The sequence below is a fragment of the Gossypium arboreum genome, chromosome 7 (genome assembly GCF_025698485.1).
Source record: "Gossypium arboreum isolate Shixiya-1 chromosome 7, ASM2569848v2, whole genome shotgun sequence".
Classification (NCBI taxonomy): Eukaryota; Viridiplantae; Streptophyta; class Magnoliopsida; order Malvales; family Malvaceae; genus Gossypium; species Gossypium arboreum.
Genome location: NC_069076.1, coordinates 3,123,962 through 3,139,492, shown reverse-complemented (window position 1 = coordinate 3,139,492; position 15,531 = coordinate 3,123,962). Strand labels below are relative to the sequence as shown.

Here is a 15,531-nt window from a genome sequence, read left to right as displayed (position 1 = left end):
GATGTTAGTTCATACATCAAAATTACAATTAATATAAATACGCGATGCATTTATTTGACTTTTTAGGATAATAGTGACATTAAATGTTGTTGTATGAGATAAAAATAATTTAAATATATCGTTTTATTCATCTAAACCTATATTAAATCTCAACTTTTATATTTAATTTAGCATTACTTCTTAAAATTATTTTTGAGTCAAAATGTTTTATAAACCATTAACAGATAATTTTTGAGTCGAAAGTATTTTTGATAAAAGTGCTTTTAAGAATAAAGAATAATTTTAACGCTTATAAAGTATTTTATATAATATTTATATTAGGTATTAATTATTTTCTATTGAAATTTATTTTAAATATATAATATTATGTATTTAAATTTAATTTTTTCATATTTTAATATTTAAAATATTGTTTATATATTCAAATTAAATTTTATAAATAATTAATATTAATGGCTTAAAAATATATTTCATATATTAAAATATTAACAATAAATTATAATAAATTATTTTTATATTCTTATTAATATATGATAATATTAACTAATTTAAATATTATTTAAATGTATATTTGTTACTTTATAATAGAGGTGATCATGGGTCGGGCCGTCTTTGGGTCCAAACAAAATTTTAGGCCCGTCTACTAGGCTCGGGCCCGGCCCGACCCATATTAATTTTTTTGCTTATTTCATTAAATAAAAATTTTAAAAATATTATAAATTAAATATATTTAAAAACATAAAAATAAATATTAAAACAAATAAAATGATACTAAAACAATTCTTAAAACAATACACAAATTGACAATATAATAAAAAAATGTTATATTAAAATTTTAAAATGATTAAAATAAAATAAAAATATATTAATATATAATTGAATTGGAAATTTGGGTGGGCTCTTGCCAAAAAACTCTTACCCAATGGACCTCGTTTTTTTTCCCAAACCCATTTTTCGGGCCTATATTTTTACCCAAACCCTCCCATTTTTCAAAGTGAGTCTTGGGCGGGCCCTTGACCCATGATCATTGAATATTGGAGTCGCAATTGATGTCATTGAAATTAAAATGACATGGGTTTCGTTTAGATTTAAAGGTCAAGTTGAGCCAATGTAAAATTTCAAACACGTTTTTTAGACTTCAAGTTCAGCCCAACTTGAAAAATAGACTTAAAATTTTACTGAAGCTCAACTCACATAAAAAAAAGTTAAACTTGAGTCTAGTTTGGTCCTCCTATATTAATTTTTTAATATTTTTATTTGAAAATAAATTAAAAATATAATACATCAAATACACTAAAAATATTAAAATAAATGTTTCATAACAAATTGAAAATACATTAAAAAAAGTCTTTATACTTAAAATAACATTAAGATAGCAGCAACTTAGCAAGCGAATGTCTCTAAAATAGTAGCAAAATTAATAATAAAATAAGAATTATACAATATTCAAACAATAATAACAAACTAGTACCAATATAATAACAAAATAGTAGCAAGAAAAAACTTTTGGGCAAATTCAGGCTGGCTCAAGCCAAAAAAATCTTACTCGAGGCCCAACCCATTTAGAAAACAAGCATTATTTTTTATCAAATCTCATTTTCCAAGCCTATATTTTTCCCAAAACTTGGACGGGTGACTTGACCTATGATCAGGCCTAGTTCCGACATGCTTAAACACATATTTCCTTCTAATTTAAGAATTTGAGAAATATGAGTAAAAGTAACCATCGTATAGAAAAAAAAGTTAAAATATTATAGGTAAAACAAGAAAAAAAAGTGGAAGAATTATGGGTAAAAGTAAACAATATATCAAAAATATATATTGAATATTAGTAAAAGTATCGTATCGTTCTTGTATTATACCTTAATAATAGGTTATGTCATTTTATATATTTTTTGCATAAATCAGATGAAAATGACTCATAATTAAGATAAAAGATTTTATTTTATATTTTTAATCGCATTTACCATTTTTAACTTAAATATCATATTTTTGTATTTTTATTATAATATTTTTCCAAAACTTATTTCTTAAAATATGTGTTTTAGGAAGAATATTTTTGTCAAATCAACACAAAGTCAATGCTCTAAATATCGTGAGTTAATATTGCAAAGTATAATCAACAATACCTCATCACTTATGGGTGTCGAGAGTTTAGAGGTTTGAAGTATGCTTAGAAAATTTATTTACCCATTCTCCCACCCAACCTATTTAACAAGTGAAAGTCAACAACCATAAGAGTTAAGTTCCATGCTATTAATACCCCCACTTATTTTGTTTTTCTCCTTATCCAAAATTTTATTGAACTCTTAGACCGTAAAAGAACTTTTATTTTGTTCTTTTCTTAGAGAAAAATGGTCACATCAAGATTTTATGGAGAACACATTGCAAACTAAGTCATCGATACAGTAGGATTTCCAACTCAATTGTTTTTAATTTTGTAATTTTTTTTCAAATATGTTTTTAAGATTTTGCATTTGGTCATTTTTTGTGATTTTTTGAAAAACGAGAAGATCAAATTGTTCGTGATTGACATAATTTAAAATCCCTGAAGATTGATGGACATATTGTATAGCTCTTGAAGAGTGTTGGTTCATATATAACATCTATTGTTACAAAGTTCATTATATTATTGGAGTTGCTTGTTGCCTTGTTGGATAGATGGAGACAAAAACATATACATTTCATTTTTCATAAAGGAAAACAAGTATAATGCTAAAAGATGTCGCTTTAATAATTGGCCTTTCAATTGATAGGGAGGCAATAATCACATCTAGTAACGTCAACTCAATGTACGAGTGTCATCGATTGTTGGATGTCATCCTATCTAAGGATAAGATAGAGAAAGAATTAGATGGGAATTTGGTGAAGATTAACATGTCATCCACGTACAGACTTACGATGACATAATCAGAACCAAACATCTTAAAATATACACATGCTTCTGCACAATTAACAATAAAACCAAAACTAAGAATAGTCTAATGAAATTTCTCATATCATTGTTTTGGAGCTTGTTTGAGGCCATACAAAGAATTTTGAGTTTGCGAACTTTATCTTTCATACCAAGTGTCACAAAACCTAAAGGTTGCTCTATGTAAATCTCCTCGTCCAGATCACCATTCAAGAAAGTTGTCTTCACATCCATCTGATGTACTAGCAAATTGTGAGTGGAAGATAAAGCAAACAAAATATGAATGGTTGAGATCTTAGTCATAAGAAAGTATGTATCAAAATAACATACTCCAAATTTCTAAGTGAACCCTTTTACAAATAGTCTTACCTTATACCTCTGTATTTATCCATCTGGTCTAAGTTTCTTTCTAAAGATTTATTTTTTCCTAATAGGTCTAAAACCTCTAGGCAAGTCTACTAGTTCCCAAGTGTGATTAGACATAATAGACACTAGTTCATTATTAATGACATCTCTCTAAAACTAGCATATATAGATTTTATGGCTTCATCATAGTTTTTAGATCTTCATCTATTAAAATTGTCTACAGAATTAGTTATCAAGTCTAAATCACTAATCTCAGTCACAAAGGAAGTAAGGCAATCAGGTCCGAAACTAGTGACAGTCCTTTATTTTTTACTCCTCTTAGGTTCAACATCATTATTATGAATGCCTCTATTATGTGTACTAGAGGAAGAAATATGCTCATCTAACTATATATTAGTACTTATACTAGATTTATTTAAAGGGAACACATTCTCAAAGAAAACAGGATCTCTAGACTCACGTATGGAATGATCATGCAACGACATGAATCTGTATGCAACACTATCTAGAGCATACCCAACAAACACAACATTAACGGTTTTAGTTCCCATAGTGCTCTTTTTAAAAGCAAGCAGACCCACTTTTGCTAAGCACCCCCACATTTTCAAGTATTGCAGATTAGGGGCATAACCTTTCCACAATTCATATGGGGTACAGTCTAATTTTTTATGAGGCGCTCTATTAAGAATATGGTTTGCAGAAAGTACGACCTCCCTGCCCCCACTGTCAGGTAAATCAGAGCTTAATAGTAAAGCATTCATTATTTTTTTAAAGCTTTCTTTTTCTTTCAACTACGTCATTCTGTTGTGGGAAATAAGGAGTAGAAAACTCATGTATAATGTCGCCTTTCTCATAGCTCTTTTAAGGAAATTACTGTCATTTTCACCACCACTATTGAATCTAAGACGTTATTCTTCTATCAAACTGATTTTCTACTTCTGCTTTATAAAAAAGAAAAGTTTTATCAGCTTTATCTTTTGATCTTAAAAGATAAACTTTTGTATATCTAGAGTAGTCATCTACAAATGTGATAAAATAGCGTTTTTCACTCTTAATCTCTGTGTTTTTAAAGTATGCTAGATCAGAATGAACTAACTCTAGAAGTTCAGTCTTCCTATCAGTAAGAGTTTTTAAGGAAGGTCTAGCATACTTGGCTTCAAAACAAATTTCGCATTTATTAGAGAGTATACTCATTTTTATGAGCTTTTTTAGAGAATGAATATTCACATGATCTAATCTAGCACTGTCACATATCAAGGGATTCAACAAAATAAGCAGAAGTGGTGACTTTATTATTATAATTAAATATAATCTTAATCACAAATAAACCTCCACTTAGATAATCTTTCCCAACATAATATTCATTACGAGAAAGTACAAGTTTATCGAAATCAAAGACTAATTTAATTGCCTTATTCAGTTGGAATAAACACAAATGATGTTGCTATTCTCGAAAGGAATCAGAAAATAAAGCAGAAATTTAGTCGGAAAAATTGACCAGAAAAACTACTAAAAAAAACAGACGAAAGAAAAAGGATAACCGTTGTTTGCTTGTGTTGTGTAAAATGAAAAGAATGACCAACTATTTATATTATTTTCCGAAAGAGAAAAAAAGGGTAAAATAACAACGTCAATTTTCAAAAATAATAAAAAACTTTCCTCAACTAAAAATATTTTCTGCAATACTCAAAAAAGTGATTTTTTTTTTTTTGCATTACCAACCCTATATATAGTTAAATTATGTGATAAGATGAATTTAATGAGTGTGTCTTGGAATAAAATAATTAAAAGATTAAATGGTTGTTTAGATGCGAGTGGAATGAGTGATTCATTTAACTATAAATGATTGAATACTTTAATATCAAGACAACACTAAACTATAATGTCTTTACTGAGAAAAGAGAATTAGGATAATGATTTTCTTTTGGTTTAAATATGTCATAGGTTTTTATTCTCTTTTAAAAATTTTAATTTATTTTTTATATTTTAATTTTAAGATACGAGTCCTTATAATTTTTTTATTTAAAATTTTGTCTCTCCATCAATTTTGTCATTAGAATTATATGGTTGTTATAAAAGATAAAATAATTTTTTAGTCTTTAATATTTATAATTTTTATCAATTTGATCTGTACCCTTTAAAAGTATATAAATAATTATAAAAATATTCATATGTTTAATAAAAATATAAAATTATGAAAAATTAAAAATCTTTAAAATTTAAAACAAAATAAATTTAAAGTGCATTTTAAACAATTTAAAAATACAAAACATATAAAAAATTTAAAATTTCAAAAATTGTGTTTTTTACTCAATCATTAACAATAATAAAATCTCTCCATATCTTAAATTATTCATTTGGTTCATATTAAATCAAATTTCAACACTTTTTTATTTTAAATAAAATTAATTATATAAAAATATTTGGGTAAACTTTAAAATAATCACTTTTGTTTGTCTCAAATTACATTTTAGTCACTTACATTATCGTTTTGTTACGAAGTGGTCACTTTACCATTAAGCTCCGTTACCTCTTTAACGGTAGTCCTGCATGACAATCCAAATTGGTTTTAACTGCCAATTTCGATATCCAATTGTTAGGATGAAAATAGTTTTTAATTTGGATTGCCATGTAGGTCATCCAAGTTGGCACTTAAAATCCATTTAGGTTGTCACGTAAGACTGCCGTTGAGAGGTAACGGAGTTTAATGGTAGAGTGATCACTTCGTAACAAAACGATAACATAAATGACTAAAACGTAACATTGCAACCATAAGTAACTAAAATGTAATTTGAGACAAACAAAAATGACTATTTTGTAGTTTACCAAAAATATTTTATGTAAATTTAATTATAAAAATATATAAAACACCAAGATATAGTAATTTGTAAAAGTAAAAATACTTATGAAAAAAATCTAAGACTGCATCACTATAGTAATTACCAAAAGAATCGGATTATAGGAATCCATAAATATAAAGGGAAACGAGATTACAGTCATATAAATGACGCAAAATGTAAATTCAAATCCATTAGATACACCGAAATAAAAAAAGCAAAAGCATTAAATAATTATTTATACGTAACTATTCACGTATTTGGGTTTGAACTTTTTTTTTTACGTATCTGAGTTTGAACTTTTTTTTCAAGTTAGTCCTTAAACTTAAGAATTGTTTTCATATTGCGGTCTGAATTTAGTAAATCGTAGGGTTTTCAAGAAAATAGTAGACCTATTCATATATCAGGTTATTCGCCCAAACTTGAAGGCCGATTCAAAATTTGAGAGGATTTTAATAAAAATATAAGATTTAAAAAATGAGTTTGAACAAAAAATTAGGTCTGTTTAAAATATGAGTCTGGCTCGAGCTTAAACATTTAAGACCTGAGCCCGGCACGACCCATTTTAAATTTATAATAATTTATATTATGTTATTTTTATATGTTATATAATTTAGAACAGATTAAAAAAATAAACTTATATTAAATATATAATACTACTTTAATATAACTATTAAAATAATGTTTAACTATAAAAATTTTAATAAATAAAAATTAAAATAATATAATATAAATAAATTTTAAAAAATAATATGGGTGAGTCAAAATGTATTTGGGTTAGTTTTTTTATAAATTTGAGTAGGTTTAGATAAAATTTTATGTCTAAATTTGAGTCTAAGCTTAAATAAACATAAAATATATTAATATCAACTTAAATTTAATTCAAATTTGACCTTACTCATAAAAATATTAGAAAGGAGAATTTTAAGTAGGAAGAAAAATTGTTAAGTTAAAAGCCTAATTTCATATCTCAAATAGGGACCTAAAATAAAATAAAAATTCCATTAGATACGCAGAACCAAATCGATATTTTGGATAACAAAAAGGGTAAAACAGTAAATGAGATGGGCACCTCTTCCCACCCCAGGAGGCAGTTGACATTTCAAGCACTCTCTTTGAATCCAAGTCTCTCTGCCACCCTCTCACCATCCGATTACTCCCTCCCACCTCTGTTCTCTCTTTCTTCCCATATTTCTCCTGTCCAAATTTCTCGTCTCTTTTTTTTTCTCAAAGACAAACCCACATTCCCCACGAAATGTCGTTCGATGAAGAAGACTCTATTGAACACACCCTCCTCGTAGTTCGCGAAGTCTCCGTCTTCAAAATCCCGCCCCGCTCCACCTCCGGCGGTTACAAATGCGGGGAGTGGCTCCAATCCGACAAGATCTGGTCTGGTCGACTCCGGGTTGTCTCCTGCAAGGACCGTTGTGAGATCCGGTTAGAGGATCCCAACTCGGGTGAGCTTTTTGCCGCTTGTTTCATCCACCCGGGACAGCGCGAGAGTTCCGTCGAGCCGGCTCTCGATTCATCTCGATACTTCGTGCTCAAGATCGAGGATGGCAATGGAAAACACGCGTTTATTGGGCTCGGTTTTAATGAACGGAACGAGGCGTTTGATTTCAACGTGGCGTTGTCAGATCACGAGAAGCATGTTAGAAGAGAGAACGAGAAAGAGACTGGCGAGACGAGTGACAGTGATTCTCATATTGATATTCATCCCGCTGTTAATCATAGATTGAAGGTAGAAACTTTCAAGTCTTCTACTTTTTTACTAGTTTTAAACTTCAATTTGTAACTGATTTTAGAATGTGGGTTGATTTTCATATTTTTCAGCTAAAATTGTTAGATTAAAATTTGATTGATTTCAGAATTTGGGGTTTTGGGTAAGTGAACAAAGGAAGAAATTTAGTTGATCCGTTGGTTCTATTCATAAGTTGAATCTAAATATTATGGAGAGATTGTGGTGCAACATCTTTTCGGTCAATGTGCCTTCTTAAATGAATTATTTATAATCTTTTCTTTTTTGCAGGTTCTGTTGTTCTTATAATTCTTGATTTACTGATAAAGAAATTAAGGGGTTAAATTAGATTCATCAGTCATCATTGGCACTTGGCTGTCTTTGGTTTTCTGCTCTAAAGTGTACAATGTAGTCTTAATTATTATTGTTGTCATTACTAACGGGTTTTCAATACAGTGTTCGTTTTTTACTTAGATGGATTTTGATCTTATGGTGTTTTGGGTTGTAGGAAGGTGAGACTATCCGGATTAATGTGAAGCACAAGCCATCTAGTGGAACCGGTATGCTTTCAGCTGCGGGATTGTCTGCTAGTGGAAAGCCTAAGACCTTGAGCCTTGCTCCACCACCCAGTGGTGCTGGAAAAACAAGGTCTCCTCTCCCACCCCCTCCCAATGACCCTGTTGCTGCTCGGCTTGCCTCTACTAGTCAAGGTGTTGGTCAAAGAGCACCCAAAGAAAACATGAAACAAACCAACCCATCAACATATTTTTCTCAACTAGAGGTATGCCTTTAGCATGTATGATACTTAAACCAAATATAGATTTCGTGTGCTCTACATACCCAAAAGATCTGCAAATTCTGATTTTGTTTTTCTCTTGAATGTAGCATTGTTAGGGAATTGGGTATCATAATATGTTTACCACATCCACATTCGTTATTTTTCGTAGCTTTTGTCAAGCAAAGTTGTGCCAACATCTATATGATTCTGTGTGTTACATAGCTTTTGCTTTTGGGTGGAAAAGCACTTTAACTCCAAAAGTCAGGTGTTCTTCATTGCTTCTACGGTAGAAAAGCACTTTTGAAACCCCAAATGCAATGAAGAACGGGGCCTTAATTGTTTCTTTGACATTGTATACATATAGCCACATTGACTTCCTTTACCTCTTACTGGCGATTAAATCAAATGCTTATTGTTCACAAGCGGTGGTGTAGGTGTAGATTTGGAATGGAAGCTCTGATATAAGAAAATGGAATTAACTTTAGGCTTTTAAAATATTTTCATGCTTGATCTATGGATGTTTTCTTAGGAGGCTTCTGATTTTCCGAGTAACAGAAACTCGTGTTTGGTTCCACAATTAACTCCCTTGATGACATTTACAGAGGAATCACCTTCCAGCAACCGGATCAGGATCTACGAAGACCACTGCATCAGGATGGGCAGCTTTCTAAATTTGCATTATCATTTATTCTCAAGTATGTAAGCTCTTGTGTTTGATGCTTTTGATATTTGAAAAGAAAAAGGAAATGAAGAAAGGAAAAAGGAAAGGAAAAAAGGGACAGGGTGCCTTCACACTTTCATGTTTGGAAAATAATATCATATATATATATATATGCCTCTTTCGTCTGACGTGAACCATTTATGTTTTCTTATACAATTTCAATATAATAGAGAAAATTAATAAATTTTCTGTTAAACATTGTGTGAATTGATACGTGACATGCCAAAAGTACTCAAAACTCTGCTCCCTTTTGGAATTTGCTCATTGTTCTTCCTTATCCCTCGCATCTTCTGCACAAATTTATAGCCAGAAAAAGAATAGAATACAAAACAAAACAGTTTTAGCACCCAAATATTTGTGAATAATGATTAGGAATGGCACTAAGTCAGATATTTGTATATTTTGAATTGTTCGTTTATTAATGGTAAATTATTCAAGTATTACTATCTAAATTTAAATTAAATACTATTATTTGTTGGATAACTGGATCCGTAAAAACCCAATTTTAAAAATTCTAATCATTTTTGAATATCCAAATTTGCAAAAGTTTGTTAAAACTCTTTTATATATATGAAAATAAAAATTATAAACATTTTGTAAAAGTGGATTTTAATATTCATATTGGCGTATGCGACTAATGGATTTTCAATGTATTTATTCACATCTATTCTGGGTCTACGATGAATGGTAATTTTATCATTTGAATTCACAATATCCATATTCACGAAAAACATATTGGATATTCGCAACCTGAATTACCATCCTATTCAAGGCAAACATTTAAGTTAATATATATATTTAAGAGACACAAAATTTCTTATCATTTCAAATGTCTTCCTAGAGCTAATAAAATTAAGAAATTTGGAAATTGATTAAGTAAATTTTATTAATTTAAGTTAGTTTAATTTTTATTTCACAAGTTAAAAACTATTATTCAAACAGAAATGAATTTTTATTTAATTTTTATTTTTATATAATAACATTAAGTACTTTATATTCAAATTAGTGAAGATATCTTAAAAATATTATTCGGTCCTGCTTTCTCCGCAAGGCAAGCAAACAAAGAAAAACGCTGTCGTTTTTAGCTTTTACACTTCCTATCAAAACGCAGCCGCACATCCCCGTTTCTTTACCCATTATAAAATTGAAACGAATAACGTGTCCCAACACATATCTTCCACGTGTAAAATTCTGTGCAAGGAGATCCAGTTCCACCAACCGTTTACGTGGCTAAATCCCAGCAATAACAATTAGAAGACATGAATATTAAAATGGCCGCAAAAACAGGAGTTGTAAAGAACCGGGGGATTCACACGAAAAATGGCGGAACAAGCTTGTTGCCGATCAGGAGAAGGAAAGGAAAATGGAGGAGACTTGCAAGGCATCACCGTATGCGGCATGCAATTCGCCTACGAATTACAGCATCCGCTTTTCTTCGATTTCAATCTCGACATCGCTCGTGGATCTCGTTGCCTTCTCGTCGGCGCCAACGGATCTGGTAATTTCTATTTGCTTTCGAACGACGACGATTTTGTAAAGGAATTTTGATTCTAATTTTTTAACTGTAAGCAGGGAAGACGACATTGTTGAAAATTTTAGCAGGAAAACATATGGTGGGTGGAAGAGATGTCGTGAGAGTACTAAACCGTTCGGCTTTTCACGATACTCAACTTGTTTGTGGTGGTGATTTAGCTTATTTGGGAGGATCTTGGAGTAAAACTATTGGCTCTGCTGTTAGTAAAATTTTCTATTTCTGTTTTTAAGATTAATATCCACCATTTTCGTTTAACACTACAAATTTACTGTGCCAAACATATGCAGGGAGAGGTTCCATTGCAGGGAGACTTCTCAGCGGAACACATGATATTTGGAGGTGAGTGCTAATTAGTCTCTTGTTGTTTGTTGCTTTCTTTACTTGCTCCTTTGTTCTCCTTTGAAATTAAACATTCTTTTTGGGTCTAAAATTATTGTTGACAGTTGAAGGAATTGATCCTGTAAGGAGAGATAAATTGATTGAGTTGCTTGATATTGATTTGCAATGGAGAATGCATAAGGTTTCTGATGGACAACGACGTCGAGTCCAAATTTGCATGGGTCTTCTTCATCCTTTTCAGGTGTTTTGAAGTTATTAATATGCCATTTTTGTGTGACTGATATCTTCACTTGAAGCTTTACGATTCTGCTATTGCTATAATCTACAACTGATGAATTATAATGTACCTTAATTACCTAGTGACAAGCAAACATTCAACTGCGACCTTCCACTTCAAGCTTATACATGCTTTTGGATAATTTTGTGACTTCTAATCTGCATGATTACTAGTTTTCCTGATTTGTTTGTAACTCAATGTTTTCTTTTCCTTGATTGCAGGTTCTTTTGCTAGATGAGGTCACCGTGGACCTTGACGTTGTTGCGAGGATGGATTTACTTGATTTCTTTAAGGAAGAATGTGAGCAGGTACTGACTTCTGTTCTCTGCCCTTGCAATCACATCCTAAAATACTGACTGGTTGTTGAATATCAATAAGGTGCTCGAACATTACTATGTTGAATATTTCTTACGAAAAGTATATAATTGATACAGCTCTTCGTTATTTGGCACTTTCTTTCTGCAACAATTAGTAATATTGATGGTTTCATTTTGATTATGGCCACTTATTCGATCACCATCCACATGTAGGGCATAGATGTTTTTGTACCGTTCGAGTACTCTCATTGATGATTTCATGTCCATTCTCTAACTGATATTTACTATTGTATTAGAGAGGAGCCACAGTCGTATATGCTACCCATATTTTTGATGGTTTGGAGACATGGGCAACACATTTGGCTTACATCCAAGATGGTCAATTGAAGAGATCTGAGAAGTTAACAGAAATTAATGAGTTGAAAAGCTCAGAAAATTTGCTCTCTGTTGTTGAAGCCTGGCTTCGCTCTGAAACCAAGTGTGAGAAAAAGAAATCTTCCAATTCCCCTGCCCAAGTCCAGAAGTCCTCGCCTTTTGGTACTTCGCCTTTCATGTCGTCGAGGCACATGGCATACTACCGTTGATCTTTCTGAATCCAGCTATTTTTCAATAATTTTTGAAGGCCAAAACCAGATGCAGAGCGGAAAACTTTCTTTCTAGTCATCTTCTATTAACGTAGAGTTGGCCATTATGGATTTATATACTTGTTTGCTTGCGGTTGCCTGATGGATGGCTTCGTATATTCTTTTGGCAGCTTTGTTTAAAAATGAAAGTTGTGAAACTGATGGTCTGTCTTTAGCAAATAGTTTTGTAATTTATGATCCACCTTGGTAGTGAAATACATACGATATTTGTTGAATGAAGTCGATGCTGAATAGCTGCTTGTGGATCTTGTTGTCTACACAACGAAGCCCTGATCCATCGATCTGCCTTTGGCAAATAATGTAATCTCATTTCAATAATGGAAAAGCTTTGAGTACAAGGTACATGTATCTTTTGAGATTTGTTAGTTATCTGGAGAACTAGTTGAAACAGCTTTAGCCAATTTCAGATTGCTGATCTGCTATCGGACAAGGAAGGTTCAACTTGTTTGTATTACATAGCTATCAAAACAATAAAAATGCTATACAGCTTCTACGTTCTGTCTATAAATGAAGGCCTTGGTGGTTATTTTTCTAGTGCATAGTGGGTTGCACAAGGGATCCTATCTCCCCTTACCTGTTTGTTGTAGCCCATGGAACACTCTGTTTTCCTCCCATTCAAGGTAATTCTTTTGTCTTCCAAGCGCAGGCAGAAGCTAATATTACCGGGCCATCAGATAAGCTCATTCCTAGATCCAGCTCGCCCTACATGGAAGTCGGAACTTGTCAAATGTCAGGTTGGGATGTCTGGTAACAGGAGCTGAGCACTAGATGATTTTCGCTGTTGAATGGTAACGACAAATATGCATGGAAGGGGACAATTTTCGGATAAATCGACAAATATGCATGGAAGGGGACAATTTTCGGATAAATCCGCATATGAATTTCTCTGGAAACAGGTTGCTAAATATTTGAATTCCCCTGATATAGCCTAGTTATGGAAGCTTAAACTGTCACTCAAGAGTAGAAGTGAACAAAATCCGATTTGATTCAAAAAATTCAATAAAAGAAATAAATTTTGAATTAAATAATTTAAGTTATTTGAGTTAATCAACTTGAATAAAAAATTAAGTTTTTCGATTTAACTTGAATATGAATTATACAATTCGAGTTATTTGAAAATTCAAATAAGAAAAGGTAAAACTATGTTGTTTTGATAAATGTTTACCTTTCTAAAGTTAAAAATCAAAACTACTATATTGTTTATGTAGTTAAATAATCTTGTACTTCGTCTATAGTTAAATAATCGGTCCATGTAAACATAACATTGAGTATAAATGATAAAATTTGTTAACTAGATTTGATTCGAAATTTTTTGACTCAATTTGATTTAAAAAAAAAATTCAAATTGAGTTCAATTGTTAAAATAAGATTAGTCAGCTAGTCATCAAATACTCACCCCTACTCAAGGGTTTGGTTTTCCTTTGGAAGGTTTGTAATAATTTGCTCCCTATTCGAATTGAACTACGGCGGAGAAACATTGTTGTAAATTGAGAATGCCCCTTTTGTTCCTCAGAGGAGGAAAACTCTGAATCATTTATTTCGCACTTGCTTCTAAGCTAGAGCAGTCTGATTCGGGACTGATGTGGGCATTAAAATTGATCAAGTTCAAGTGACAGACTTCAGAAAATGGATCCAACAGTAGTTAGAAGGTATGGATATACAAAAATAATGTCTGTTTTAATGTTGGAAGTCCCTAAGCCATGCGGAGTTGTCAAGCAAGTCAAGAAAATATTCTCAGAAACCTCAATGGTATCCCAAAGTAAAGTCCTTAACACAAAGACAATACAGGAGAGTAATGCAGGTGAAAACTCTAGTGATGAAAACATTAACCAAATTGTGGGGGGACTGTTATTTGTCAGAAACAATGATTGCTTAAAAGTAACATTGGCTTATGATAGGGTCCCAAGGAAATATGGTGGTGCAGCAGTCTCATTGGACGATTCACATCGACAATAAATTAATAATAAGCAAAACTCTGGAAGGAGATTCAAGATTATATTGTAAATTGTTGTTGGTCCGATTACTTCTACCAAAGATGACAGCATCAAAGGGAAGCTGATGACCCATTGAAAGATTGCAGTCCTTTGTTGTCGGACATTCGCTACATAAGCCGCCAAATCAATTTCGATCACGAACATGGATCACACCTTATGTTTACATAGGCTGTTCAACACTACTCACTCGCATAAGAACTCGGCCAACTAAAGACACTTGTCCATCACGTGTGCCTTCACGAGATCATGTCAAGATCCACTCATGAATTACCTCTATAGCATCTAATAAAATTTGCCATCATTTACTAATTGACTTTCTTACGTTGTTACATGCTGCGGATTAAAGTTTATAACAACTACATATAAAACGTTCTATGAAAGTCAATTGAAACTCATTTGATTCACTTGAACACATCAATAAAATTAGATAGGGACTTTAAATGAATTTTAAAGATGTATAGGGTTCAAATTTTTTGGAATTTTTATCTTGTAGATAGGAACTAATTTTAGTCGTTGATGTAATTTGATATATACCGTTAGATCTGGATGAGCTCAATTATAAAAAGATGACTTTTCCCTATTTGTAACCACATTATTTACTCAAACATTTGGTATGCGTTATTCTTCTTGTAATTTTTCTGTTCATTCTTGATTTCTTTCTCTTTCGAGTTTATTTCCTCTTTTCACATTTTTAAAAGTAAAGCTAACTTAAATAGATTTAAATTTAAAAAATCACTGAAAACTACACGATTTGCCAGACTAAAATTCTAGGCTCGTAACACTAACCAAATCATAGTCAATCGCATCCAAATAAATCACTCACTAACTCTTTCGTCTTTATAAAACTACTCTTTTTTACCAAAGAAACCAACACCTTCACCAAAACTCTGCCCAAATATCACTAGATTCTCTCATCCTCTAAAACCTTCATGTACCCAAATCCTATACAAACATAACCTATTGATGTTATGTCAAAGGAAATGTGGTTTCAATTGGAGCAATTACTAATATCTTGGTAGTATTCTGTGCCCTGAAATTTGATGAGTTGCAAACTCTACCAAAAATAAGAGGG

At 31.5% G+C, this 15,531-nt stretch overlaps 2 protein-coding genes across 2 annotated transcripts; both read left to right on the top strand.

Moving 5' to 3' along the window:
* The first annotated feature begins 7,171 nt into the window (after positions 1 to 7,171).
* On the top strand, positions 7,172 to 9,550 carry LOC108460312 (uncharacterized protein At1g03900). Its single transcript, XM_017759795.2, has 3 exons — positions 7,172 to 7,858; positions 8,364 to 8,636; positions 9,236 to 9,550. The coding sequence occupies exons 1-3, from the start codon at positions 7,373 to 7,375 to the stop codon at positions 9,302 to 9,304; spliced, it is 828 nt and encodes a 275-aa protein (XP_017615284.1). The 5' UTR covers positions 7,172 to 7,372; the 3' UTR covers positions 9,305 to 9,550.
* Positions 9,551 to 10,602: 1,052 nt separating this feature from the next.
* LOC108467481 (ABC transporter I family member 21-like) lies at positions 10,603 to 12,803 on the top strand. The gene is made up of 6 exons (XM_017768107.2): positions 10,603 to 10,852; positions 10,927 to 11,087; positions 11,176 to 11,227; positions 11,332 to 11,468; positions 11,726 to 11,812; positions 12,118 to 12,803. Exons 1-6 carry the CDS (start codon positions 10,675 to 10,677, stop codon positions 12,403 to 12,405), a joined length of 903 nt encoding a protein of 300 aa, XP_017623596.1. The 5' UTR covers positions 10,603 to 10,674; the 3' UTR covers positions 12,406 to 12,803.
* The last annotated feature ends 2,728 nt before the right edge of the window (positions 12,804 to 15,531 follow it).